We start from the raw sequence: 26,945 nt of genomic DNA, 5'->3' as shown, positions 1-26,945 counted from the left end.
ATAAATCCCATCAGGTCCCGGGGACTTATCTATTTTAAGCCTGTCCAGAATTGCCAACACCTCTTCCCTACGTATCTCAATGTCATCTATTCTATTAGCCTGGGGCTCAGCATTCTCCTCCACAACATTATCTTTTTCCTGAGTGAATACTGACGAAAAATATTCATTTAGTATCTCACCTATCTCTTCAGACTCCACACACAATTTCCCATCCCTGTCCTTGACTGGTCCTACTCTTTCCCTAGTCATTCGCTTATTCCTGACATACCTATAGAAAGCTTTTGGGTTTTCCTTGATCCTTCCTGCCAAATACTTCTCATGTCCCCTCCTTGCTCGTCTTAGCTCTCTCTTTAGATCCTTCCTCGCTACATTGTAACTATCCATCACCCCAACTGAAACTTCACACCTCATCTTCACATAGGCCTCCTTCTTCCTCTTAACAAGAGATTCCACTTCCTTGGTAAACCACGGTTCCCTCGCTCGACGCCTTCCTCCCTGTCTGACCGGTACATACTTATCAAGAACACGCAGTAGCTGATCCTTGAACAAGCCCCACTTATCCAGTGTGCCCAACACTTGCAGCCTACTTCTCCACCTTATCCCCCCCAAGTCACGTCTAATGGCATCATAATTGCCCTTCCCCCAGCTATAACTCTTGCCCTGCGGTGTATACTTATCCCTTTCCATCATTAACGTAAACGTCACCGAATTGTGGTCACTGTCCCCAAAGTGCTTTCCTACCTCCAAATCCAACACCTGGCCTGGTTCATTACCCAAAACCAAATCCAACGTGGCCTCGCCTCTTGTTGGCCTGTCAACATATTGTTTCAGGAAACCCTCCTGCACACACTGTACAAAAAACGACCCATCTATTGTACTCGAACTATATCTTTTCCAGTCAATATTTGGAAAGTTAAAGTCTCCCATAATAACTACCCTGTTACTTTCGCTCTTATCCAGAATCATCTTCGCCATCCTTTCCTCTACATCCCTAGAACTATTAGGAGGCCTATAAAAAACTCCCAACAAGGTGACCTCTCCTTTCCTGTTTCTAACTTCAGCCCATACTACCTCGGAAGAAGAGTCCCCATCTAGCATCCTCTCCGCCACCGTAATACTGCTCTTGACTAGCAGCGCCACACCTCCCCCTCTTTTGCCTCCTTCTCTGAGCTTATTAAAACACCTAAACCCCGGAACCTGCAACATCCATTCCTGTCCCTGCTCTATCCATGTCTCCGAAATGGCCACAACATCGAAGTCCCAGGTACCAACCCATGCTGCCAGTTCCCCTACCTTGTTTCGTATACTCCTGGCATTGAAGTAGACACACTTCAAACCACCTACCTGAACACTGGCCCCCTCCTGCAACGTCAAATCTGTGCTCCTGACCTCTATACTCTCATTCTCCCTTACCCTAAAACTAAAATCCAGGTTCCCATGCCCTTGCTGCATTAGTTTAAACCCCCCCAAAGAGCACTAACAAATCTCCCCTCCAGGATATTTGTGCCCCTCAGGTTCAGATGTAGACCATCCTGTCTGTAGAGGTCCCACCTTCCCCAGAAAGAGCCCCAGTTATCCAGAAATCTGAATCCCTCCCGCCTGCACCATCCCTGTAGCCACGTGTTTAAATGCTCTCTCTCCCTATTCCTCATCTCACTATCACGTGGCACGGGCAACAACCCAGAGATAACAACTCTGTTTGCTCTCGTTCTGAGCTTCCATCCTAGCTCCCTGAAAGCCTGCCTGACATCCTTGTCCCCTTTCCTACCTATGTCGTTAGTGCCAATGGGGACCACGACTTGGGGCTGCTCCCCCTCCCCCCCAAGGACCCGGAAAACACGATCCGAGACATGTTTGGATCTAGACTATAATGAGACAAGTGGCCATAACAGAACTAAAACTGAGTAGGTTATTGGTAAATACCTGCTTTTTGATAACACCAGGGCAGAGACAGACCTCTTCAAGATAACTGAGAATAGGCTAATGCTGGTAAATTGTCAAATTGGATTTGTCCTGCTTTCTCTGGACATGGCATAACCAGACAATTTTCACTTTGGCACATGGTGTCAGTGTTACAGCTGCACTGAACAGCTTGGCTAGAACTATGGCTATTTCTGGAATACACGTCTTCAGCACTTCAGTTGGGTGTTGCTGAGGCTCCTAGCATTTACTACATCCAGTGTACTCAATTGTTTCCTGATATCAAGGAGTGAACTGGACTGGCTAAAGATTAGCATCTGTGATAGTGGGGAGGTCAAGAGGAAGCAGAGCTGGATCATCACCTCCTGCCGATGTTTCAGTTGTATCTTGTGTTGTGAAGGGCTCTGCCATCCTCCCATTAATCCCCTCTCTGTCCCTTGTTATTCCCCTTATTTTATTTTGTTTTGGTTTTTATAATTTTTGTACCTGGACAATTACTGGGACCACACCTTGAAGGTGGACTTCAACTTTAATTTTAAAAAAAATAGGGTTTGAGCAGGATGTACAGGCATCAGTGATGATCATCTTGATGGACTTGACTGTCGGCCAATGAGCTGTTTACTTTGCAGGGCTCTTGGCTGATAGTCTGTGCTGATTGGTGCTGGCACTTATCTCTGATGTTGTTATAAATAAACAGTTGTTGTGTTTCACTTACAAATCTGGTGCCTATAAGTCATTGGAGTAGTCAAGGGCCAAAGATCTCGGAAACCCTATACAAATTATTGGTTCGTTCACTTGTGTTGGGGCTCCGAGGCCTGTGGGGCTGGAATTGATCACACACTAGCCCAGGGTGTCAGAACACATCATTGAGGACGATATGTTTACACAGCCTCATCCTCCCGTTAATTTTTAATTGTGCATAACCATTTACAACTAGATATGGCAGGTCTGCAGAGCTTTGATCTACTATATTAATTGTGCAGTCACTTAGCTCTGCCTACAGCATGCTGCTTTGTGCTGTTCAACATGCATGTAGTTGCTTCCGGTGGCGGCTATGAAGGAGTAAGTCGCACATTTGGTGGCTCCCGCTCTGGTTGGATTTTTTGACCTTTCCCCCAGACTTTTTTCCGGTTTTAAACGGTGAATTTGAAGGCAATTGGGCACTGTTCCACGTATCGGTATATCGAGAAAAGAACCAGAAGTGCACGAAAAGGCAGAAATAGAAAGACAGGCAAGGGCTGTGCTGAAGCTGTAGCAGGAGACAGCATGGCTGAGGACCGGACCCCTGGGGTGTCGGAGCAGCGATCAGCGGAGCAGTTGATGCAGGTCATCCAGGACGGCTTTGCCAAGCAGAAACGGGACTGCCTGGACGCGATTAAAGAGTCGATTGATCGGCTGGAGCACAGATTGGACGCCCAGGATCAGGCGATCCAGAAGATTGAGAAGGTGCTGGCTGAGCAGTAGGAGCATCAAACTGCGGTGGAGCTGGAGGTGGGGATGCTGCGGGACAAGCAGAAAAGGCTTCTGGAGAAGGTGGAGGACCTAGAGAATAGGTCCCGTCGGCAGAACCTAAGAATTGTCGGGCTTCCGGAGAGGTCGGAGGGAGCTGATGCTGGGCACACGTAGCCGGTATGTTTGAAAAGCTGCTGGGGGAGGGGACATTCTCCCAACCCTTGGAGGTGGACAGGGCGTACAGAGCGCTTGAGAGGAAGGCGCGAACAGGGCACCCTCCGAGCGCCATGGTGGTGAGATTCCACAGGTTCCTGGACAAGGAATGTATTCTTCAGTGGGCCAAGCGAACGCGGAGCTGTAAATGGGGCAACAGTATCCTGCGGGTGTACCAAGACCCAAGTGTGGAGGTGGCGAGGAAAAGGGCAGGCTTCAACCGAGTTAAGTCAATCTTCTTCAAGAATCAGGTGAAGTTTGGACTGCTGTATCCGGCTCGTCTCTGGGTCACATACGAGGACCAGCATCATTATTTTGAGTCGCCATAAGACGCGCTGGACTTCGCGAAAAGAAAAGGACTGGTGGGGGGCTGAGAACTCTCGAACTTTGATGCAACTTGTTGGCTTATATTGGGTCTCTTTTTTTATTTTTTCTCTTCTGATTTTGAGTTCTGCTTAAGAAAGGGGGGGGGGGAAGTTTTTTCGTTTTCGGGTTTTCTTTTTGATGGATGCTGGCAATGTCTTTTTCTTTGATGTGCACTTTTGTGGGATGGAGATGTGCTTGTTTGGGTTTCGTTGTTTGTTTTTTTCAGCTGGGTGATTGTGTGGGGATTGTTGGATGAGGGAATTTGTTTGTAGGTGCAGGGGGGAGGGGAGTGAGGGAACAATAGGTGGGAGACTTTTTGGTGCCGGGGGCGGAGCCACCAAGCTAGCTGGGTGAGCTAGCTCACGGAAGCACAGTGGGGGGTGTGCATATGTTTAGTTTATTGTATGGGTTAGGTTTCAGACTGGTGTTGCTGGGGAGGGGGGGGGTGGGTAGTTGTTCTGCTGACGAGGGAGGGACTTCGGTTGAGGGACAGAGAGGAGGTCGATGGTGGGGCCGGCCGGCGGGCCGGCCGGCGGGCCGGAGGAGGCGCGACGCATGGGCTGGTGACGGGCCCAGGAAAGGGGATGGCTGATCGGCGGAGTGTTCAAGGGTTGAATGGGCCGGTTAAGAGGGCACGTGTGTTCGCGCACCTGAGGGGATTGAAGGCGGATGTGGTAATGCTGCAGGAGACGCACCTTAGAGTAGAGGACCAGGTTAGATTGAGGAAAGGCTGGGTCAGTCAGCTCTTCCACTCGGGGCTGGATACAAAGACTAGAGGGGTTGCGATCTTGATTAATGAGTGGGTGATAGATGAGGTGGGTCGAATAGTTTCGGATGTGGGGGGGGGGGTCGATATATTATGGTTAGTGGTAAGCTGGAGAGGATGAATGTAGTGCTGGTTAATGTATATGTGCCAAATTGGGATGCCGTGAAATTTATAAAGAGGATGTTGGGGAAGATATCGAACCTGGACTCGCACAAGCTGATCATGGGAGGGGACTTTAATACAGTTATTGATCCTGGCCTGGATTGGTCATGCTCGAAAACGGGCAGGGTGCCAGCAATGGCAAAGGAATTGAAAGGGTTCATGGAGCAGATGGGGGGAGTGGATCCATGGAGATTTAGACAGCCGAGAGTGAAGGAGTTCTCCTTCTATTCCCACGTGCATAAGATATACTCTCAGATCGATTTCTTTGTTTTGGGTAGAGCCTTGCTGGCAGGGGTGGTGGACACGGGGTACTCGGTGATTACGATCTCGGACCATGCTCCACTGCATGGGTTGACCTGCAGGTTTGTACAGATAGCAATCAGCGCCCGCAATGGAGGTTGGATGTAGGGCTTTTGGCAGATGAAGCGGTGTGCATGAGGCTGAGGAAATGCATACAAAATGATACGGGCGATGTCTCAACAGCGGTGGTCTGGGAAGCGCTGATGGCAGTGGTGAGAGGAGAGCTGATCTCAATCCGGGCTCACAGGGACAGGAAGGACAGGGCAGAGACGGACCGACTGGTAAAAGAGATTCTACAAGTCGACAAGAGGTACGCGGAGACTCCAGAGATGGGGCTTTTAAGGGAACGGCGGAGGCTACAGGCAGAGTTTGGCTTGTTAACCACCGGGAGGGCAGTGGAACAGCTCCGAAAGGAGAGGGTGGGGCGATCTACGAGCATGGTGAGAAGGCCAGCAGGATGCATGCACAGCAGCTCTGAAAGAGGGAGGCAGCTAGAGAAATAGGGAAAGTTATTGACGGGGATGGAAACTTAGGGGACTCGGCAGGGGTGAGCAAGTCGTTCAGGGATTTCTACAGCAGGTTGTACAGGTCGGAACCCCCTGCGGGGCCGGAGGGGATGAGGCACTTCCTGGAGGGACTGACTTTCCCGAAGGTGGATGGGGAGCTGGTAGAACGACTGGGGGTCCCGATCAGGTTGGAAGATATAGTGGAGGGTGTGGTAAACCACTGTGTTCTGATATTAGGGGTTGTACGGTAGAACCTGCACTACAGCTTCACCTGGGCCCCTGCAAGTTAGCTCCGCCCAGGAGCCGGGTTATAAATATGCGTGGCCTCCAGCTTGCAGCCATTTCGTCAGCTGCTGTGGGAGGCCACACATCTGATACTAATAAATCCTCAGTTTGGATTCAACTTTGTCTCCAGTCAAATTGATCGTGCCTCAGAGGGCTTGAAGGCCATGCAGTCGGGTAAGGCCCCGGGACCGGACGGGTACCCAGTGAGGTTCTCCAGGATATTGGGACCGGTGCTGATGAAGGTATTTAACGAGGCAAGGGAAAGAGGGGTTCTGCCCCAGATGATGTTGTTGAACGTAGACGCCAAACTGTTGGCCAAAATTCTGTCCTCCAGGATTGAGGATTGTGTACCGAACGTCATTGTGGAGGATCAGACAGGGTTCGTTAAGGGCGGGCAGCTGGTGGCCAATGTAAGAAGGCTGTTCAACATGATCATGATGCCCCCCGGAAAGTAGGGAGGTGGAGGTAATGGTCGCGATGGATGCGGAAAAAGCTTTTGACCGGGTTGAGTGGGATTATTTATGGGAGGCTCTGGTGCGGTTCGGATTTGGGAAGGGCTTTATTGACTGGGGCAAGTTGCTGTACCAGGCTCCTGTGGCAAGTGTACGGATGAACAGGGCGACTTCGGACTATTTTAGACTGCACCGTGGGACGAGACAGGGATGCCCCCTCTCCCCCCTGTTGTTTGCGCTGGCTACAGAGCCACTGGCAATTGGTCTGAGGGTCTCAAGGGGCTGGTCCGGGAGGGGGGGGGAGCACAGAGTCCCGCTGTATGTGGATGACCTGTATGTTTCAGATCCAATTGAGGGGATGAAAGAAATCATGGGAATTTTAGGGGAATTCGGCCAGTTTTTGGGGTATAGGCTTAATATGGGGAAGAGCGAGACGTTTACAGTCCAGGCGAAGGGTCAGGAGAGGTGACTGGGGGAGCTGCTGTTTAGAGTGGTAGGGGACAGTTTCAGGTACCTAGATATCCAAGTGGAGCGGGATTGGGACCGGCTACATAAATTGAACTTGGCCCGGTTGGTGGATCAGATTAAAGATGATTTCCGGAGATGGGATGCGCTCCCATTGTCTCTAGCTGGTAGAGTCCAAACGGTGAAAATAACTGTCCCCCCGAGATTCCTGTTTGTATTTCAATGTCTCCCCATCTTCAGACGCGGTCCTTTTTTAAGCGGGTCAACAAAGTTATTGCGGGCTTTGTATGGGGGACAAGTCCCATGAGTGAGGAGGGTAATGCTTGAGAGGAGTCGGGGAGAGGGAGGGCTGGCGCTGCTGAACTTTAGCAATTGTTTAATATAGCCATGATTAGGAAGTGGCTGGTGGGGGGGTCGGCATGGGTGCCTATGGAGGTGATGTCATGCAAGGGCACAAGTTTGGGGGCGCTGGTAACTGCGCTGCTGCCGTTCCCGCCGGCGTGGTACTCCACCCGCCCCGTGCTGGTGGTGGCCTTGGGAGTCTGGGGGCAATGGAAGAGATATGTGGGAGTAGTGGGAGCATCGGTCTGGTTCCCAATCTGCGATAATCACCGGTTTGCCCTGGGGAGGATGGACAGGGGGTTCCGAATATGGCGGAGAGCAGAGGTTGAGAGGTTGGGGGACCTGTTTATAGAGGGGACCTTTCCGAGTATGAGGGCACTGGAGGAGAAGTTTGCATTGGCGGGGGAAACAAATTCCGATATCTGCAAGTGCGGGACTTTCTGCATAGACAGGTACCAACCTTCCCACTCCTGCCGCTAAGGGGGATTAAGGACAGGGTAGTTTCCATAGGATGGATAGGTGAGGGTAGAGTTTCTGACATTTATAAGGAACTTATGGGATCAGAGGAGACGCAGACCGAGGATCTGAAGCAAAAGTGGGAGGAGGAACTGGGGGAGATAGAGGTGGGCCTTTGGGCGGACACTTTGAGTAGAGTCAACGCGACCGCAATTTGTGGTACGCTCAGCCTGATTCAATTCAAGGTCGTTCACCGGGGTCACATGACAGTGGCCCGGATGAGCAGATTCTTTGGGGTGAAAGATAGGTACGCAAAATGTGCGGGAGGACCAGTGAACCATGTCCACATGTTCTGGACATGTCCAAAGCTTAGGGGATTCTGGCAGGGGTTTGCGGACGTCATGTCCACGGTGTTAAAAACAAGGGTGGCGCTGAGTCCAGAGGTGACGATTTTCGGGGTGTCGCAGGATCCGGGAATCCAGGAGGAGAAAGAGGCAGACGTTCTGGCCTTTGCTTCCCTGGTAGCTCGGAGACGGATACTATTAGCATGGAGGGACTCAAAGCCCCCGAATCGTAGACCTGGCTTATCAGACATGGCTAGGTTTCTCTGCCTGGAGAAAATTAAGTTCGCCTTGAGAGGGTCAGTTAGGGTTCGCCCGGAGGTGGCAACCATTCATCGACTTCTTCGCGGAGAATTAATCGTCAGCAGGAGGGGGGGGGTTAGGTTAGCGTAGATTAGGGGGTTAATTAATGGTGGGACCTCTTCTGGGGGGGGGGGGAGGTGGTATTTGCACTACGTTTTTATTTTCATGTACATTGTTTATATTGCTGCTGTTACAACTCCAAAATAATACCTCAATAAAATGTTTATTAAAAAAACATGCATGCAGTTCTGTGTTGCAACATTAGCAGGTTATTTCCTCCTTTTTACATATGCTTGGGGATCCTCGCATGCTCTTCTACAATCCTCATTGATCTAGGGTCTGTCCCCTCACTTTACAGTAAGAGTACAATTTGGAATATGCTGTACTGAGATGTTACAGCTTGTGGTAGAATAGAATTCAGCTGCTGCTGATGGTCTATTGTGTCTCAAAGGTTCCCTCTTTGCCCTGTTAGATTTGTTCTGAATTTAGAGCATTTAGCATGGTAGTAATGTTCCACAACACAATGGACTTATCCTCAGTTTCAAGTTTTTGTCGCCACGAGGACTGACCATGTGACGGTCACTCCTGCCCATGCTTTCATTGACAGATAGATAGGCGAAGACAAGTAGCTTCTACTCCCATATTGCTTTCCCCACCATTGTTTGCAAGCCTAGTCTGGCAGATATGTCTTTCAAGACTTGGCCAGCTCAGTCAGCTGCGACAGAATTGAAGTCCTCTACCCAGAGTGCATTTTTTGAGTGGTGTTCCTACTGCTTCATCAGCTGAGGGATAGCAGCAGTTGCAAATCATCAGGAGATCTCCTTGCCCACATCTGACCTGATGCGATGAACCTTCACGAGATCCAGGTTAATGTTAATGCATTCCAACTATACACCACTCTCATGCCACTACAGGCGAGTCTTTCATGCTGCTTGGATAGGACATACCCAGGGTTGGTGATGGAGTAGTTTCAGTTTCAAAAGAGTAGACATTGTATGAGTATGACTCGACCTGGTTATGCTTTGAGGAAAGATAACATTACCTTTCTCCGTTCCATAGTAATAGAAGACATTGTTGTTAAGTACACACCAACGTTTCTGCCACTCAGATACAAAGAAGCTGTGATCTGGAATAAGAGCAAGCCAACTGCTATGGTTAAAATGAAATATACATGAATGCGCATCAATAAATTACTGGCGATGCCTATATTGTCAATACAAGTGCAAGTAGATGATTTAAATGTTAACTATTGTGTTAAGTATAATATAGGGTGAACACGAGCTATTAACCAGGGCTTTAGAAGTCAATTATTGGATAACAAGGAGGGTCAGGAGTGGAGCAAATAGGGGAAGGCGGGACAAAGAGAGTGGGGGCTGAAGAGGGCGCGGGGGGAGGGACGGCAGAGGGCGCGGGGGGAGGGACGGCAGAGGGCGCGGGGGGAGGGACGGCAGAGGGCGCGGGGGGAGGGACGGCAGAGGGCGCGGGGGGAGGGACGGCAGAGGGCGCGGGGGGAGGGACGGCAGAGGGCGCGGGGGGAGGGACGGCAGAGGGCGCGGGGGGAGGGACGGCAGAGGGCGCGGGGGGAGGGACGGCAGAGGGCGCGGGGGGAGGGACGGCAGAGGGCGCGGGGGGAGGGACGGCAGAGGGCGCGGGGGGAGGGACGGCAGAGGGCGCGGGGGGAGGGACGGCAGAGGGCGCGGGGGGAGGGACGGCAGAGGGCGCGGGGGGAGGGACGGCAGAGGGCGCGGGGGGAGGGACGGCAGAGGGCGCGGGGGGAGGGACGGCAGAGGGCGCGGGGGGAGGGACGGCAGAGGGCGCGGGGGGAGGGACGGCAGAGGGCGCGGGGGGAGGGACGGCAGAGGGCGCGGGGGGAGGGACGGCAGAGGGCGCGGGGGGAGGGACGGCAGAGGGCGCGGGGGGAGGGACGGCAGAGGGCGCGGGGGGAGGGACGGCAGAGGGCGCGGGGGGAGGGACGGCAGAGGGCGCGGGGGGAGGGACGGCAGAGGGCGCGGGGGGAGGGACGGCAGAGGGCGCGGGGGGAGGGACGGCAGAGGGCGCGGGGGGAGGGACGGCAGAGGGCGCGGGGGGAGGGACGGCAGAGGGCGCGGGGGGAGGGACGGCAGAGGGCGCGGGGGGAGGGACGGCAGAGGGCGCGGGGGGAGGGACGGCAGAGGGCGCGGGGGGAGGGACGGCAGAGGGCGCGGGGGGAGGGACGGCAGAGGGCGCGGGGGGAGGGACGGCAGAGGGCGCGGGGGGAGGGACGGCAGAGGGCGCGGGGGGAGGGACGGCAGAGGGCGCGGGGGGAGGGACGGCAGAGGGCGCGGGGGGAGGGACGGCAGAGGGCGCGGGGGGAGGGACGGCAGAGGGCGCGGGGGGAGGGACGGCAGAGGGCGCGGGGGGAGGGACGGCAGAGGGCGCGGGGGGAGGGACGGCAGAGGGCGCGGGGGGAGGGACGGCAGAGGGCGCGGGGGGAGGGACGGCAGAGGGCGCGGGGGGAGGGACGGCAGAGGGCGCGGGGGGAGGGACGGCAGAGGGCGCGGGGGGAGGGACGGCAGAGGGCGCGGGGGGAGGGACGGCAGAGGGCGCGGGGGGAGGGACGGCAGAGGGCGCGGGGGGAGGGACGGCAGAGGGCGCGGGGGGAGGGACGGCAGAGGGCGCGGGGGGAGGGACGGCAGAGGGCGCGGGGGGAGGGACGGCAGAGGGCGCGGGGGGAGGGACGGCAGAGGGCGCGGGGGGAGGGACGGCAGAGGGCGCGGGGGGAGGGACGGCAGAGGGCGCGGGGGGAGGGACGGCAGAGGGCGCGGGGGGAGGGACGGCAGAGGGCGCGGGGGGAGGGACGGCAGAGGGCGCGGGGGGAGGGACGGCAGAGGGCGCGGGGGGAGGGACGGCAGAGGGCGCGGGGGGAGGGACGGCAGAGGGCGCGGGGGGAGGGACGGCAGAGGGCGCGGGGGGAGGGACGGCAGAGGGCGCGGGGGGAAGGGACCGCAGAGAGCGGGGAGGGGGGAACCGCACAGGGCACAGAGGGCGCGGTGGAGGGGGCCGCAGAGGGCCGAGGAGGGCCGAGGAGGGGCGCAGAGGGCCGAGGTGGGGCGCAGAGGGCCGAGGTGGGGCGCAGAGGGCCGAGGTGGGGCGCAGAGGGCCGAGGTGGGGCGCAGAGGGCCGAGGTGGGGCGCAGAGGGCCGAGGTGGGGCGCAGAGGGCCGAGGTGGGGCGCAGAGGGCCGAGGTGGGGCGCAGAGGGCCGAGGTGGGGCGCAGAGGGCCGAGGTGGGGCGCAGAGGGCCGAGGTGGGGCGCAGAGGGCCGAGGTGGGGCGCAGAGGGCCGAGGTGGGGCGCAGAGGGCCGAGGTGGGGCGCAGAGGGCCGAGGTGGGGCGCAGAGGGCCGAGGTGGGGCGCAGAGGGCCGAGGTGGGGCGCAGAGGGCCGAGGTGGGGCGCAGAGGGCCGAGGTGGGGCGCAGAGGGCCGAGGTGGGGCGCAGAGGGCCGAGGTGGGGCGCAGAGGGCCGAGGTGGGGCGCAGAGGGCCGAGGTGGGGCGCAGAGGGCCGAGGTGGGGCGCAGAGGGCCGAGGTGGGGCGCAGAGGGCCGAGGTGGGGCGCAGAGGGCCGAGGTGGGGCGCAGAGGGCCGAGGTGGGGCGCAGAGGGCCGAGGTGGGGCGCAGAGGGCCGAGGTGGGGCGCAGAGGGCGGGTAGCAGGATGCACAGGATGGGGTAGGGCATGTGGGGGTGGGGTCTAGAGAGAGGGGGTGAGGAGAGGCAAGAGGGAGAGGCAAAGTGGTTTATGAAGGAGCTGGTGAGGGCAGGCGTGGAGCGCCGAGGGAGGGCGTGGAGCGCCGAGGGCGGGCGTGGAGCGCCGAGGGCGGGCGTGGAGCGCCGAGGGCGGGCGTGGAGCGCCGAGGGCGGGCGTGGAGCGCCGAGGGCGGGCGTGGAGCGCAGAGGGCGGGCGTGGAGCGCAGAGGGCGGGCGTGGAGCGCAGAGGGCGGGCGTGGAGCGCAGAGGGCGGGCGTGGAGCGCAGAGGGCGGGCGTGGAGCGCAGAGGGCGGGCCTGGAGCGCAGAGGGCGGGCCTGGAGCGCAGAGGGCGGGCCTGGAGCGCAGAGGGCGGGCCTGGAGCGCAGAGGGCGGGCCTGGAGCGCAGAGGGCGGGCCTGGAGCGCAGAGGGCGGGCCTGGAGCGCAGAGGGCGGGCCTGGAGCGCAGAGGGCGGGCGTGGAGCGCAGAGGGCGGGCGTGGAGCGCAGAGGGCGGGCGTGGAGCGCAGAGGGCGGGCGTGGAGCGCAGAGGGCGGGCGTGGAGCGCAGAGGGCGGGCGTGGAGCGCAGAGGGCGGGCGTGGAGCGCAGAGGGCGGGCGTGGAGCGCAGAGGGCGGGCGTGGAGCGCAGAGGGCGGGCGTGGAGCGCAGAAAGCGACCATGCAGCGCAGCAGGTGGCGCACAGCACAACTGGTGGGCCGAGGTGACGCAGTTGGGCGCAGAGGGAGGGTGGCGGGTTGCAGATGTTGGGTACAGGAGCTGGTGAGGAGTGATAAGAGGGAGGGTGAGAAGGTGCAACAGGGGTGATTGAGGCAGGGCAAGAGGTAGGGGACGAGGTGGGAAAGAGGGAAGGACTGAGGGACAAGAGGGAAGGACTGAGGGCCAAGAGTTCGGGTAGCGAGAGAGAGAGGTGAGAGGAGGAAGAGGCGAAGGGAGGAGGCGAATGGGCGAGTGGAGGAGGAGTAGCGTTGACAGGAAGAGGAGTGGAGGAGGAGAGGTGGGAGGAAGAAGATTGTGAAATCATGATCAGTCATTACATGCCCACAATGTTATGCGGTTAAAAAAACTGTCTTCATCCAGACCTGACAACCCATTCCCAGTGCTGCAGTTATGCATCCTGTCTGCAGTTTCAGGCAAGCAGCTCCTCTCCCTCTGTCCTTACTATAGTTTTAATTTCCTTACTATACAGTTTTTTGAATTAGCTTTTTCGAGGAGCATTGGTTTCAGTGACTGAAGGTAGGTAGATGTCTGAATCTCAGCTATCAGTCAGACTTCCTGCATGCTCAAATGGAAAACTGTAGTTTGATTACTACCTCGAATGTGGCTTGATGCCTTTTCCCCGTGCCCCCCCCCCCCCATATATTCTCAATTTGGGGATGTTCCTTGGGAGGTTTTGATATACTGGCACAACCTGATATCACACGGTCTGTTTTCTTTTGGCCTGTGACCGCCCCACTGTTGGGAAATTAGCAAATGCAGCTCATCACACAAGATGCAACCTTCTCCCCATGGTTTTGTAAGAACTGAAAAATTTAGACTGCAAAACTGGCAAGTGAAGAGTCATGAAAACTGGTTTGGGAGATTTCTAGCATTGTTGCAGTTGATTATGTGTCGATCATAATCTCAGCTGGCTCTTCCAAGACTGTATACTCATTTTAAAAAAGACCATCTTGAAAATTAGGACACCTGCAAAGAAAACTATTGCTAATGCCGATCCCTAAAATGTCTGTAATATAGGCAATGTGAGCGTTATTGTAAAATAAATATACTATTGACGGTAGCACACTGGTGGCTTTCTATTGCATCAAGTCCAAAGCAACTGCTTACCTTTTCGACGTTTTTCCAAATAGCCAGCTTTCAGAATGTGATTTAGTTCCTGTGCAGGTATCGGAGGGGATCGCTGAACTACACAAAATAAAGAGAATGTGCATTTAAAATAATGTTCCAAGAGGCAGAGTCATCTTTCCCCCTCACACAAACACACATACTTATTTTGAAAGTATATGTATTATATATGCGTATGTATCACAATGCTAGTTTAAGCAGGTCCCTTTCAAGTACAGTTTCTGATTAAACCAGAGTATTTGCTGGAAAAATGTCTTTGTTCCTTTTTATACCATCTTGAACTAACTAGAAGTAAAATGGAGGAAGGGAAGCAGTAAGGGAAGCATAACAAGCAGGTGCAATGGCACCTAAGGCACGCAAGATGGAGCCGCTACCCATGAATAATTGTGCCTAAATATATCGTACACCATCTGCATGTGGAAACTATGATTTCCAAAGAATATCACAGACATATATAGTTACTTGTAGCCACTCCCAGAAATCATGTAAATAAGATGTGCTCTCCGCCCCCCCACCCCCCCACCCCACAGTGTTCATTTCCAGGTCATCCATTTTCTCACACACAACAAATGGCCGGAATTTCAATTTTCTGCCATTAACTCTATGACCATATACAAGCTAAATATCCCTCAAGTAGAAACTCAGAATGAATACTAGGTATCAGGAAAGAGAAGGCACAAACTGATTTGTCCAATTCATGAGACAAAGAGGCAGATTTCTGAGAAAGGGTTTTGGTAGTGATTTTTGGACTTTAACCAGAATAAAAACAAGTAATCTTGCTCCATTCTGTAAATTAGTGTTTAAATACTTGCATGTGTGATATTTTATTTGATGACAGTAAAAATAACCCTCATAAAACCGTATCAGTGTCAGTCCCAAACTATTTCACTTTTTCTGTATAAATTAACGTAACACACTAAAGCAATTTACTATTGATTGAATATAAATGTCGCCACAGTCCCAGAGGATCATAAGCTTCTCTCACCTTTGTGAGCTGACTGGTGGTGATTTAACTGGACGGTCACCACACCTCAGGTGAAGGACAAAGTTGAGAAGGCAGGGCCTTCATGAATAACCTCAGCCGGTACAGGAATTGAACCCACATTGTTGGCACCACTCCACATCATAAAACAGCCATTCAACTAACTGAGTTAACCAACCCCTGTCAACTTTAGTATTCTCCCTCTACCATGATCCCTCACTTTGTCCTTTTTCGACTTTTCACTAAGAATTGCTGGCATGTCAATCTCCCTATGAACTTGTAGCATTCCCAGGTCCAAACCTAATATTACCATCATGCCTGCTGACAAAGGTAGTTCTGTTATTGTCTATTTTACCAACCTCAACTTAGCAGAGGCTGAATACTAACTCACTTCTCCTTTTTCATCCGGGACCAGGACTTCACAATTCAACACCAAGCCTTCGTTTCCAGGACTGTCACTTACCTCCTCCCCTCTGACAATCTTCCCTCCACAGGCTCCACATATATTCCCCACACTCAGAACTGCCCACTTCTAGATTGCCCAAAATCTATAAACAGGACTGCTCTCGTTGACTCACATTGTCAGTATGCCCCACTAAACTTATTTATTTCTCTCTCAACCCTACCTTCTCTTCACTTGCCCAGTCTCTTCTTACCTACATATGTGATTCTTCTGATGCCCCCCCCATCACCTTAACAGTGTCCCATTTTCTCACCCCAACTTCTCCTTTTCATCATGGAAGTCCAATCTCTCGACATCTTCAGCCCTGACCAAGGCAGCCTGAGGGCACTCCAATTCTTCCTTGAATGGAGGCCCAAACAGTCCCCCATGCATCACCATCACACTGAACTTGTTCTCAGAATGAATAACTTCACCTTCAACTCCACTCACCCCCAAATAAAGGGTGTTGCTCGAGGTACCCACATAGGTCCCATCCTATTGGGATATTTGGAACAGTTTTTGTTTCAGCTCCACTTAGGCTCCTTCCCCCATCTCTTTTGTTTTCCTCAGTTGAGCGGAGTTGAGGATATCCCCCCACCCCCCCATAGCACGAATGACAGTGTCCTGTGTTCATCCCCCTTCATCTCTTCCCCACCTTCCCAAAGCCACGGCAGAGTTCTCCTTGCCCTCACCTTCTACTCCACAAGCCTTCTTATTCAACACATCATACTTTACCATCACCATCTGGATGCCACTGCCAAATGCACCTTCCCATCCCATTTTAGAATTAGGGGTACCATTCCCTTTGTGATACTCTTGTCCGCTCCTCAATCACCGTCAAAACCTCATCTCTGGGTGGCACTCCGGCACAGTGGTTAGCACTGCTGTTTCACAGCACTGAGGACCTGGTTCGATCCCGGTCCCGGGTCACTGTCCGTGTGGAGTTTGTACATTCTCCCCGTGTCTGTGTGGGTCTCACCATCACAACCCAAACATGTGTAGGGTAGGTGAATTGGCCAGGCTAAATTGCCCTTAAATTGGAAAAAAAAAGAATTGGATACTCTAAATTTTTTATTAATTAAAAATAAAAACCTCATCTCTTTCCTACTTCACATTTCCATGCAAGTAGAGGAGATGCTACACCAGCCGTTTCACCTCTTCCTTTTTCAGCATTCATGTTCCCAAGCAAGCCTTTCAGGTGAAACAGCAATTTACCTGGTTGCTTTCAATTTAGTATATTATGTTATTAGTTGCTCATTCATGATCCCCGTTACACTGGTGAGACCAAACTGGGCAAATGTGTACTACCACCATTCAGTTTGGAAGCATGTCTGTGAACTTCCAGTTGCCAATCATTTTAATTGTCCATCTTGCAAGTACTTAAGAAGGCAAATGGAATTTTGTTCTTCATTGCTCGAGGGTTGGAGTTTAAAAACAGGGACCATAGAATTTACAGTGCAGAAGGAGGCCATTCGCCCCATTGAGACTGCACCGGCCCTTGGAAAGAGCACCCTACTAAAGCTCAAACCTCCACCCTATCCCCGTAACGCAGCAACCCCACCCAACCTTATTTGCACACAAAGGGCAATTTAACATGGCCAATCCACCTAACCTGCACATCTTTGGGCAGTTAAGTTGCAGCTGAAGAGGGTGCTGCTGAGGCCACACCTGGAGTACTGAGTACAGTTTTGGTCTCCTTACTTGAGAAGGGATGTACTGGCACTGGAGGGGGTGCAAAGGAGATTCACTGGGTTGATTCTGGAGTTGAGAGGATTGGGTGCCTGGAACTCACTACCGGAGGAGGTGGTGGAAGCAGGGACGATAGTGACATTTAAGGGGCATCTTGACAAATACATGAATAGGATGGAAATAGAGGGATACGGATGCAGGAAGTGTAGAAGATTGTAGTTTAGTCGGGCAGCATGGTCGGCACGGGCTTGGAGGGCCGAAGGGCCTGTTCCTGTGCGGTACCTTTCTTTATTCTTTGTTCTTATGAGAGACTGAGTAGACTGGGACTATATTCGTTTGAATTTAGAAAAATGAGGGGGTATCTGATATAATTTTATATGATTCTGAAGGAAATAGTTAAGATAGAAGCAGCTTGTTTCCACTGGTGGGTGAAACTAGAACTATGGGGAGCATATTTCAGACCGAGTTGAGGAGGAACCTCTTCACCCAAAGGGTTGTAAATCTGTGGAATTCCCTGCCAGTGAAGCAGTTGAGGCTAACTAATTGGATGTTTTTAAGGCAAAGATAGATGGATTTTTGAACAGTAAAGGAATTAAGGGTTATGGTGAGCGGGTGGGTAAATGGAGTTGAGTCCACAAAAAGATCAGCCATGACCTTATTGAATGGCGGAGCAGGCTCGAGGGGCCAAACGACCTATTCCTGCTCCTAGTTCTTATGTTATGTTGCTCCACACTGACTTTTCTGTCCTTGGCCTGCTGCAGTCTTCCAATGATGCTCAAGTTAAACTTGAGGCACCTCCAACTGGGCACTTTGTAGCCTTCTAGACTCAACATTGAGTTCTACATTTTTAGATTGTAACTGCGGTCTAGTTTTGATTCACTTTCCTTTGTTGGTTTGTTTTATTTCCTGTTTCGCTCTTACTTTCTTTTCTTTGCTTTTGGGTAGCAAAATTCCAGGATCCAGCTATCCACACCTCATCGAGAAACATCTTTTGTTTCTTTACTTGTCCCATTGCCAGTTCCTTTGGTCTTGCACCAGAAACCTTTTGTCATTTAATTTCTCCAGCTCTCCACCCTATCATGACCTTCCCTTTGTTCTTTTCCCACCACTCCCCCTTTCATTTGCTCAAAGCCTATTACATTTCTAACTTTTCCCACTTCTGATGAAAGGTCACAGGACTGAAATGTTGACTTGGAGTCTCTTGACAAAGGCTTCCAGACCAGCTGAGCACTTTTTGTTTTGATTCCAGATTTCCAGCATTTGCACTATTTTGCTTAACTGTTGGATCAAATGTGACAAGAGAATAGAATTATCGGTTTTGATCAAATCAGTCTACAAAGTCCATTGTCAAGCTGTTTATAGGAGGAACAGGTGTTGGGGAAAAAAACACTTGAACTGTCAAAGATGATACTTACTTCAGCAATTCAACACAATATATAAAGTTCAGAAATATTAGTTGGTGCCAAAAAGCTGGAATGTTTTCTACTATTGATGTAAGTGCCAAATGAAGGGAAGCTTTGGCTGCCAGTTTGATCCTACCATGTAAATCATAGATGGCTAAGGATATTATTTCAAAGACCTAGAACTTCCCTTGATTGCATGCACTTGTTTGCAATAAGAGTAACCAGTACAAAAGATTGCAGAATTTTAAGCGCAATTTATCTTCAGCATAACCTCAGTTTAAGTAGCCTTAAACATTATAGGGGTTGGTTTAGCACAGGGCTAAATAGCTGGCTTTTAAAGCAGACCATGGCAGGCCAGCAGCGTGGGTTCAATTCCCGTACCAGCCTCCCCGAACAGGCGCCGGAATGTGGCAACTCGGGGCTTTTCACAGTAACTTCATTTGAAGCCTACTTGTGACAATAAGCGATTTCCATTTTCATTTCATTTCATTTCAACATGTAATGCCCAAAGCAGGCTCAATTTGGCTTAACTGGTGTATAAGAGTGCTGAATTTTATGCCCATGGGGTGAATTAATCATCATTGGGATTTTCTACTAATTGTGCTCGAGCACATTCAGGGAAGCTTTAAAAATTAAGCTGGATTTTGGGTCCAAGGACACTAAAAGGTACATTTGAAAAGCTTTAAATGTAACTTTTGTTTCAATTTAATAAGAAACTGACTAGTATACCCAATATAACTAGGAAACAGTTTTTCTAAGTGAATTTTAGTCATCTAAAACACGATTAGTCAGTGATGAATTGACTATTAAAAATGCTTATTTGTGATAAACCTAATTTTCATTTATGTAAGGATTCTTCCTGTTTATTCTCTTATTTCTTTTATTTTGCCATTATCATTGTTGATCCATGGGTGATTAATGAACATGCATCTTTAAGTCAAGCAGCAGAGAGAATGAGAAATTCAGAAGTTACAGGAGAGAACACTCTGCTAGTTTGAACAGGAGCTTCAGACTTTTCTGCACCAGAGAGAGAGAGAATGGGGTGGAATTCTGCCAGATTGATTGTCTGGTGGCCAATTAATTGGCCAAAAGGCCATACTCTGCCCGGTAGCAGGTGGTAATTGGACCCTGTCCCAGTGGAATGATTTTCAGAGTCCCAAGGAGTCACAGTATGACTCCTGAAAGCACAGAATAAAGTCTTTCTCTCTCTCCTCCGTGTTCTCTCCAGAAAGGCTGTGAGTGCTTTGTGCCTGGAACTGCAGAGAGAATCTGAATGAATGAATCCGAAGGAAAACCATTGCAGGCTGCAAACAAAGGCCAGGACACTCTCTCTCCAGAAAGGCTGTGAGTGCTGTGTTCCTGGAACTGCAGAGAGAATCTGAATGAATGAATCCAAAGGGAAACCACTGCAGGCTGCAAACAAAGGCCAGGACACTCTCTCTCCAGAAAGGCTGAGAGTGCTGCATTTCTGAAAATACTGTGGCCTGAATGAATCTACAGTAAAAGCCTCGAACTGAATGCATAGTTTTATGTATATATATATATATATATATATATTTTTTTTTTTTTTTAAAGCGAGGGAAGTAAAGCATGACTGAGAGTATAGTTAACATTGGTAGAAATTAATACATTTTGTAATCATGCCCCCTCCAGATGAATTTGCATCACTCATATAGTACACAAAAGAAGGGATTAATACTGATCTCTGCAGAGCCCCAATGAAAAGAGCCTCCAAATCACAAAAACACCTATCGACCCCCCTTTGCTTCCCATCACTAATTTTAGATCCAGTTTGCCATTTGGATCCCACTGGCTCTTACTTTTTTGTAATGTGGGAACTTGTAAAAAGCCTTGCTAAAATCCATGCAGACGACACCAAATGTACTACACTTATGGACCCTTCCTTGCCATCGCCTTAAAATTCACTGATTAGTCAGACACAACCTTTCTTTAACAAATCCCTGCTGACTATCTTTGATTAATTTCTTCTCTTCTTAATTATGTTTTATACTGCCCCTCAGAATGTTTCCAATAATTTGCCTAAAACCAAGATTAGACAGTGATTACTCACTCTAAAACAACAGTAGAATGGTAGCAGTCCCTCAAGCACCATTCAGGATGCGAGAGGAAATTGGAAAATTAAGATCAGAGCCTCAACTGATTCATTGAATCTCTACAGTGCAAGAGGCCATTCGACCCATTAAGTCTGCCCCAACCCTTGTTTGGGATTCCTCCCTTGTTTATCCTAGCAGCTTGGGATAAATTTCATTTTGGCCTGAATATTTACTCACTTTTAAATTTCTATTATTCTAACATTCCATTAGCCCCTTACAATTTCCTCTCTATTTCAATATGTTATTCCTATATTTCATTCAGGAAGGAACACGAGTAGGCCATTCAGCCCGCCGAGCCTGCTCTGCCATTCAATACAATCATGACTGACGGGACACTTCAATGCCTTTTACACCCATTATCCCCATAACTCTTTAAGTTAGTGTTAATCAGAAATCTATAAATCTCCACCTTAAACATACTCAATGAGGGAGCTTCCACAGCCCTCTGGGGTAGAGAATTCCAAAGATTCACAACCCTCTGTGTGAAGAAATTTCTCCTCAAATCGATCCTTAGTGGCTTTCCTCTTATTTTGAAACTGTGTCCCCGGTTCGAGACTCCTCAAGCAAGAGAAACATCTTACTTGCATCTACCCTGTTCATTCTTTTAAGTATTTTGTAGATTTCAATGAGATCACCTCACATTCTTCAAAACTCTTGAGAATCCAGGCCCAGTTTGCCCAACCCCTCTTCAAAAGACAGACCGCCATCCCCGGTACAAATCTGGTGAATCCTTGTTGCACCCTCTCTATGGCAATAAATATCCTTTCTGAGGTAAGGGGACTAAAACTGCACACAGTACTCCAGGAGTAGTCTAACCAAGCTTCTATACAATTGAAGCAAGACCTCACTACTCGTGGACTCAAATCCTCTTGTGATAAAGACTAACATTCCATTAGCCTTTCTAATAGCTTGCTGCACCTGCATGGTAGCCTTCATTGACTTATGGACAAGACACCCAGGTCGCTTTGTACATCTACATTTTCTAATTTCTTACCATTTAGGAAATACTCTGCACATCCGTTCCTTCTACCAAAGCAGATTGCCTCACATTCACCCTCCTCCTTAATTACAATGGCTGAGATTTTACAGCCCTGCCATGGCATTGACTTTCGGCAGTACCTGGTGAGCCTGGCGGTGGGCAAGGCCAGAAAATCCCACCCAATGTTTGAATTGTTCCCCTCTTTTGTGAAGTCAGACACAAAGTATTAATTAAGAATAATGCTTTAGAAGAACAATCTTCTGCTTCAACGCACAAAGCTGAGAAGACAAGTGGGTCTGCAGTGATATCCTTCCCTATATGGTGGTGTCAGTTCACAATATACATGCCATTTCTTCAGAACTTAAATCTTTCCACGGACTTCAACTTTACAAACAAAATAGAAAAGATAGTGTTTCAAATTAGCTAGAAATAAATCCTACTTAAAAATTAGACTATCAGCAACAAGCTATTCATCCAAAATTGTCAATTCAATGTTTATATTCTACACAGCCACACCTCCCACTCTGATTACCTCTTCCCAGCTTGTCCCTCCATCCCGATATTTCCTTCTCACTTCAGAATGCATTAAGCATCCCTTTAAATGCATCAAAGCTCTATGCTTCAACCACTCCATATGACAGCACATTCTCAATAAATTTCTCCCAACTTCTATATTTGATCGGTTTTAGGTTATATAGGCTATACTATATTTATGTCACCTTGTTCTGGACTCATCCATAGAGGAAACGGGTTCTCTCTATTAAACTCCTGCATAAAATATCTCTATCAGAACAGAAGAAAAAGGTCACAGAGACAGGATTTTGATGGTTTAGGCTGTATGCAAAGATTTTCCCCTTAGCCATTTCTACAAATTTCATTTTAAAATATAGATCAACTTTTTAAAAAAATGCACACTAAGCATTCATGAATAGAAGATGGACATTATATATATATATAAAATCTGACTAACTAATGTAGTCACAGAAGAAGAACCAGCTATTATGATGGTGGAGTCCCATCAGACTGAGTGCTTGGAAAGGAAACAAATTCCATGAAATTTACATAGTATGCCAGAGATATAAGCATCATGATAACATGTATATGAAATAAATTCTCATCATTTAAAACCTGCAGAGTAACTCTGGCATGGAAGTTTACTAATCTCTGAAGTGTCAGCTTTGCTGTGCAAAATCAACAGAAAATTATAACATGACAATTCATCACAGGGTGATTTAATGACATTTTGATTTTTCTGAGACCAAACATAATTTCAGACCAACCCCAAGAGAATTTTTCGACAACTATTGGTGAAGTTTATATAATGTATTTATAGGCATACCTAATTTATAAATGAAACCATTACAAGCATGTACCTTCAAGACAGTAGAATAGTAAACTATACCATTAAAGGTTTATATATTTAATGGATTTTTTTCTGATTTACTGGGTTTTTTTGGCAGCAACCTTCATGAGTAACTCAATTAGATATGATCAAACTGGACTTCCGGCGGCGATCGCGAACGGAACGGCCGCAGCAAAGACGCTCCTGCACAGCCACAAAATCACGGCTTTTTTGGGGGGGGTTTTCCCAGGGAACATTCAAAAAAAAAAAATTCAGCCCTGCCCAGGCGCCAAAGCTCCGATCCACGGAGCTGGAGAGGGAGAGAAAAAAAAAAAAGGAGAGACTGGTCCCGGTGAGCTTGCACGTGGAGGAGGAGTGGGGATCGCTCAGAAACGGCCTGAAAGTCGGGAGCACGGAGAGGATCACAAGAACAAAATAAGAATGTTTTAATTCAACATTCCTTGTTCCGCTCCTGCAGGCAGACGGGGCGAGGCGGAGGTTCAGGCGAATCAGGAAGCGGAAAACCTGGCGAGCCTAGCAGCGGAGCAGGAACAGGACGTGGCGACCATTCGGCCCCCCCCCCCCGCACAGGGGGAGGAATTGAGAAGCGTGCTGAAAACGGAAATAAACGCCATAAAGGAGATTAAAACGGAGATAAACGCCATGAGGGAGGCACTCAGGACGGAGCTCCACACAATGATGAAGGAGGTGCTGGCGGAGACGACAGAAAAAATGCAGCGAACCATCAACGGCCTGGAAAGGAAGGTGGAGGTGCAGGAGAAAACTATTCAGGAGTTGGAGAGGGCCGCCTCGGACCAGAGCAACAGGATGGTAACTCAGGAAACCGAGGTGAAAAGGCTGGTAACGACCCAGGGGGGCCAAAGAGGGAAAGTGGAGGACCAGGAAAATAGGTCCAGATGGCAGAATGTTAAAATAGTGGGTCTGCCAGTGGGGATGGAGGGCAGATATCCAACAGGCTACGTCACCCAAATGAGGGCAAGTTAGTGGGAAGGGAGAAGTTTTCAAACCCCCCAGAAACTGACAGGGCGCACAGGTCGCTCCGACCCAAGCCCAAAGCCGGGGAGCAGCCCAGGGCGATTATCATGAAGCTGCACAGGTTCCAAGACAGGGAAGAAATCCTACAGTGGGCCCGGCAGACGAAAGTGAGCAGGTGGGAAGGGAAGACCATAAGGGTGTACCAGGACATTGGGGCGGACCTGGCCAAAAGAAGGGCTGAATTCAACAGGGCCATATCAGCACTCTACAAAAGCAATGTAAAATTTGGGATGCTATTCCCGGCCAAACGCTGGGTAACATTTGAGAGGAAGGAACTGTTTTTTAACACCCCAGCGGCAGCGGAGGAGTTTGTTAGAGCGAACAAACTGGGGGAGCCACAGCCACAACGGCCATCATGAAAGCGACGGGGATGGAAAAGAAAGGAAGAAACGGAACAAAGAGCAGCGGGCAGACCGCAAACAGAGACAATACGATCACGAACTGTCCACACGTGTTTGGTGTACTTTGCGGGACTGTGCTGACTCGTTCCCAGGCTCATTCCACCTCTCAATGCAATGGGGGGGGAAGCGAAGCAAGGTGAATGAGGGTGAAAAAGGTGCACAGAAGGGCGAGACAAGGGCTAGCAAAAGGAATGTAAAACAGGACCAGAGCAGGGCAAGTGCTGGGAGGGGGGCCACCGTACTAGCGAGGAGGGCTAACACGGGAGGGCAGGAAGAAAGGAGGGTCGCGGCACGCTTCTCAGGGGAGAGGGAGCGCCTGGCACAAAGAGAAGGGGGGGCAGGGCAGAAGGGGGGGGGGGAAAGAATACAGGTGGGGGGACAGAGGAACAGGGACTAGGGAGGGGGGGGTTGAGGAGTCGGGGGGAGAGCGCAGAACAAAAGAAAAGCAAAGGGAAGGGTGAGGTAGATAAGCAGCACGAACACAGGCCTCGGCAGGCATGGAGCAGGGCGAGGAACCAAGATGGTGCCATAAACAGCCACTCGGGAGGGCTTCAGGATGAAGGGAGCCCCTGGAGTACAGGGGCACAGCCACGTGGCGTACACACAGCTGGCGGCCATGGTGGGTGCCCCCTGGACAAAAGGAAACCCCGGAGCCCGACCTCATGGTGAGAGCGGTGACCGTGGCCATTTTGTACGGCCCCCTAATGAAGGGAAACCCCGGAGGGCAGGGGCGCATCCACTAGGTAAGTATGGGTGACCCCGCAGGATCGGGGGTCAAAAACCCCTCACAGGATTGTTACCTGGAACGTAAGGGGACTCAACGGCCCGGTCAAAAGATCCAGAGTCTTCACCCACCTAAGAAGCCTGAAAGCAGACATAATCTACCTACTAGAGACGCACCTGAGGGAGAAGGACCGATGGCTGGTAAGGAAGGGCTGGATGGGACAGATATACCACTCATGTTACGGGACGAGGGCTAGGGGAGTAGCAATATTAATTAGTAAGAGGACGAGGTTTACGGAAACCAAGATAATTACGGACCCAGGGGGACGGTACGTCATGGCCAGCTGTGCCCTGGAAGGGGCACCGGTCGTACTGGTAAATGTGTACGCTCCCAACTGGGACGACACTGAATTCATAAAGAAAACCTTGGCACACACCGACTGATCATGGGGGGGTGGGCGACTTCAATGGTGTACAGGACCCACTGACCGACCGATCAAACCCCAGAGCAGGGAAAAAGACTGGCATGGCTAGGGAACTAGGAACATTTATGGAGCAGATGGGGGCGGTGGACCCATGGAGGTTCCTGCACCTGGGAGAGAAGGAATTTTCATACTTCTCACAAGTACACAAGGTATACACCCGTACCAACTTCTTTGCAGTGGGGGAATCAGTGCTTCCAGGGATCACGGGAACAGAGTACTCCGTGATTGTCATCTCTGACCACGCTCCACACTATATGGATGTGAGGTTGGAGACATGCCGAGCCCAGTGTCCCACATGGAGGCTGGACATGGACCTCCTGGCCGACAAGACCTTCTGTCAGAAAACATTGCGGGCCATAGGCGACTATGTGAGTAACAACCAAAACGGAGAGGTCTCACCCTCCACATTCTGGGAGGCACTGAAGGCCGTGACTAGAGGAGAGATCATAGCCCACAAGGCAAGCAGAGATAGGGAAGAGAGGGTGGCCAGGCAACAACTGGTGGACTCCATCCTGGAAATCGACAGAAAATACTCCGAGGCCCCGACCGTAGGGCTGCTGGCGGAGGGGAAAAAGCTGCAAATGGACTTTAACCTGCTATCCACTAGGAAAGCAGTGTACCAACTCCGTCAGACACAGGGGACCTTATACGAACACGGAGACAAGGCTGGCCAGCTGAGAAAGCAGGCAGCCACAAGGGAAATAGCGCAGGTAAAGGATAGCAGATGCAGACTGGTAACAGAACCAAAAGAGGTGAGACCTTCTACCGGAGACTGTACACCTCTGAGCCCCCCAACGGGGACGCGGGGATGAAACTGTTCCGAGACGGACTGGAACTACCAGTTGTGGGGGAAGACAGACGGGCGGAGCTGGAAGCACCAATAGACCTGGGAGAAATCATGGAGAGCATCAGCTCCATGCAGGCGGGGAAGGCACCGGGACCCAATGGGTTCCCGGCGGACTTCTACAAAGAATTTGCACCAGTCCTGGCCCCACACCTAAGGGACATGTTCGCAGACTCACTGGCAAGGGGCACCCTGCCACCAACACTAGCGCAGGCCACAATTTCACTGATACCCCAAAAAGATAAAGACCTGTCGGAATGCGGATCATACAGACCCATTTCACTGTTGAACGTGGATGCGAAAATACTCGCAAAGGTACTGGCCAAAAAGCTGGAGGGCTGTGTACCAGAGGTGGTCGCAGAGGACAAAACCGGCTTTGTCAAGAGTAGGCAGCTCACAGCGAACATCAGGCGGCTGCTGAACGTAATAATGACCCACCCGTCCCTGGGAGAGAACACCAGAGGTGATCGTCTCCCTGGACGCAGAAAAGGCCTTCAACAGAATCAAATGGAAATACCTCCTCAAGGTACCTGAACGGTTTGGGCTAGGAGCGGGCTTCACCGCCTGGGTGAG

The 26,945-nt window shown here is 51.0% G+C and overlaps 1 protein-coding gene across 7 annotated transcripts in view; it reads right to left on the bottom strand.

Moving 5' to 3' along the window:
- Positions 1 to 26,945, bottom strand: part of skap2 (src kinase associated phosphoprotein 2) — a 1,200,731-nt gene that overhangs the window by 285,406 nt on the left and 888,380 nt on the right. For all 7 annotated transcript variants that reach the window (XM_072509431.1, XM_072509435.1, XM_072509432.1 and 4 more), the window contains exons 5-6: positions 13,895 to 13,972; positions 9,372 to 9,455 (exon numbers count right to left, since the gene is read on the bottom strand). In XM_072509431.1, coding sequence (XP_072365532.1) covers positions 9,372 to 9,455; positions 13,895 to 13,972 — 162 coding nt within the window. The remainder of the gene's footprint in view (positions 1 to 9,371; positions 9,456 to 13,894; positions 13,973 to 26,945) is intronic.

The sequence above is a fragment of the Scyliorhinus torazame genome, chromosome 6, assembly GCF_047496885.1.
Source record: "Scyliorhinus torazame isolate Kashiwa2021f chromosome 6, sScyTor2.1, whole genome shotgun sequence".
Lineage (NCBI taxonomy): Eukaryota > Metazoa > Chordata > Chondrichthyes > Carcharhiniformes > Scyliorhinidae > Scyliorhinus > Scyliorhinus torazame.
This window is presented reverse-complemented; position numbering and strand designations above follow the sequence as displayed.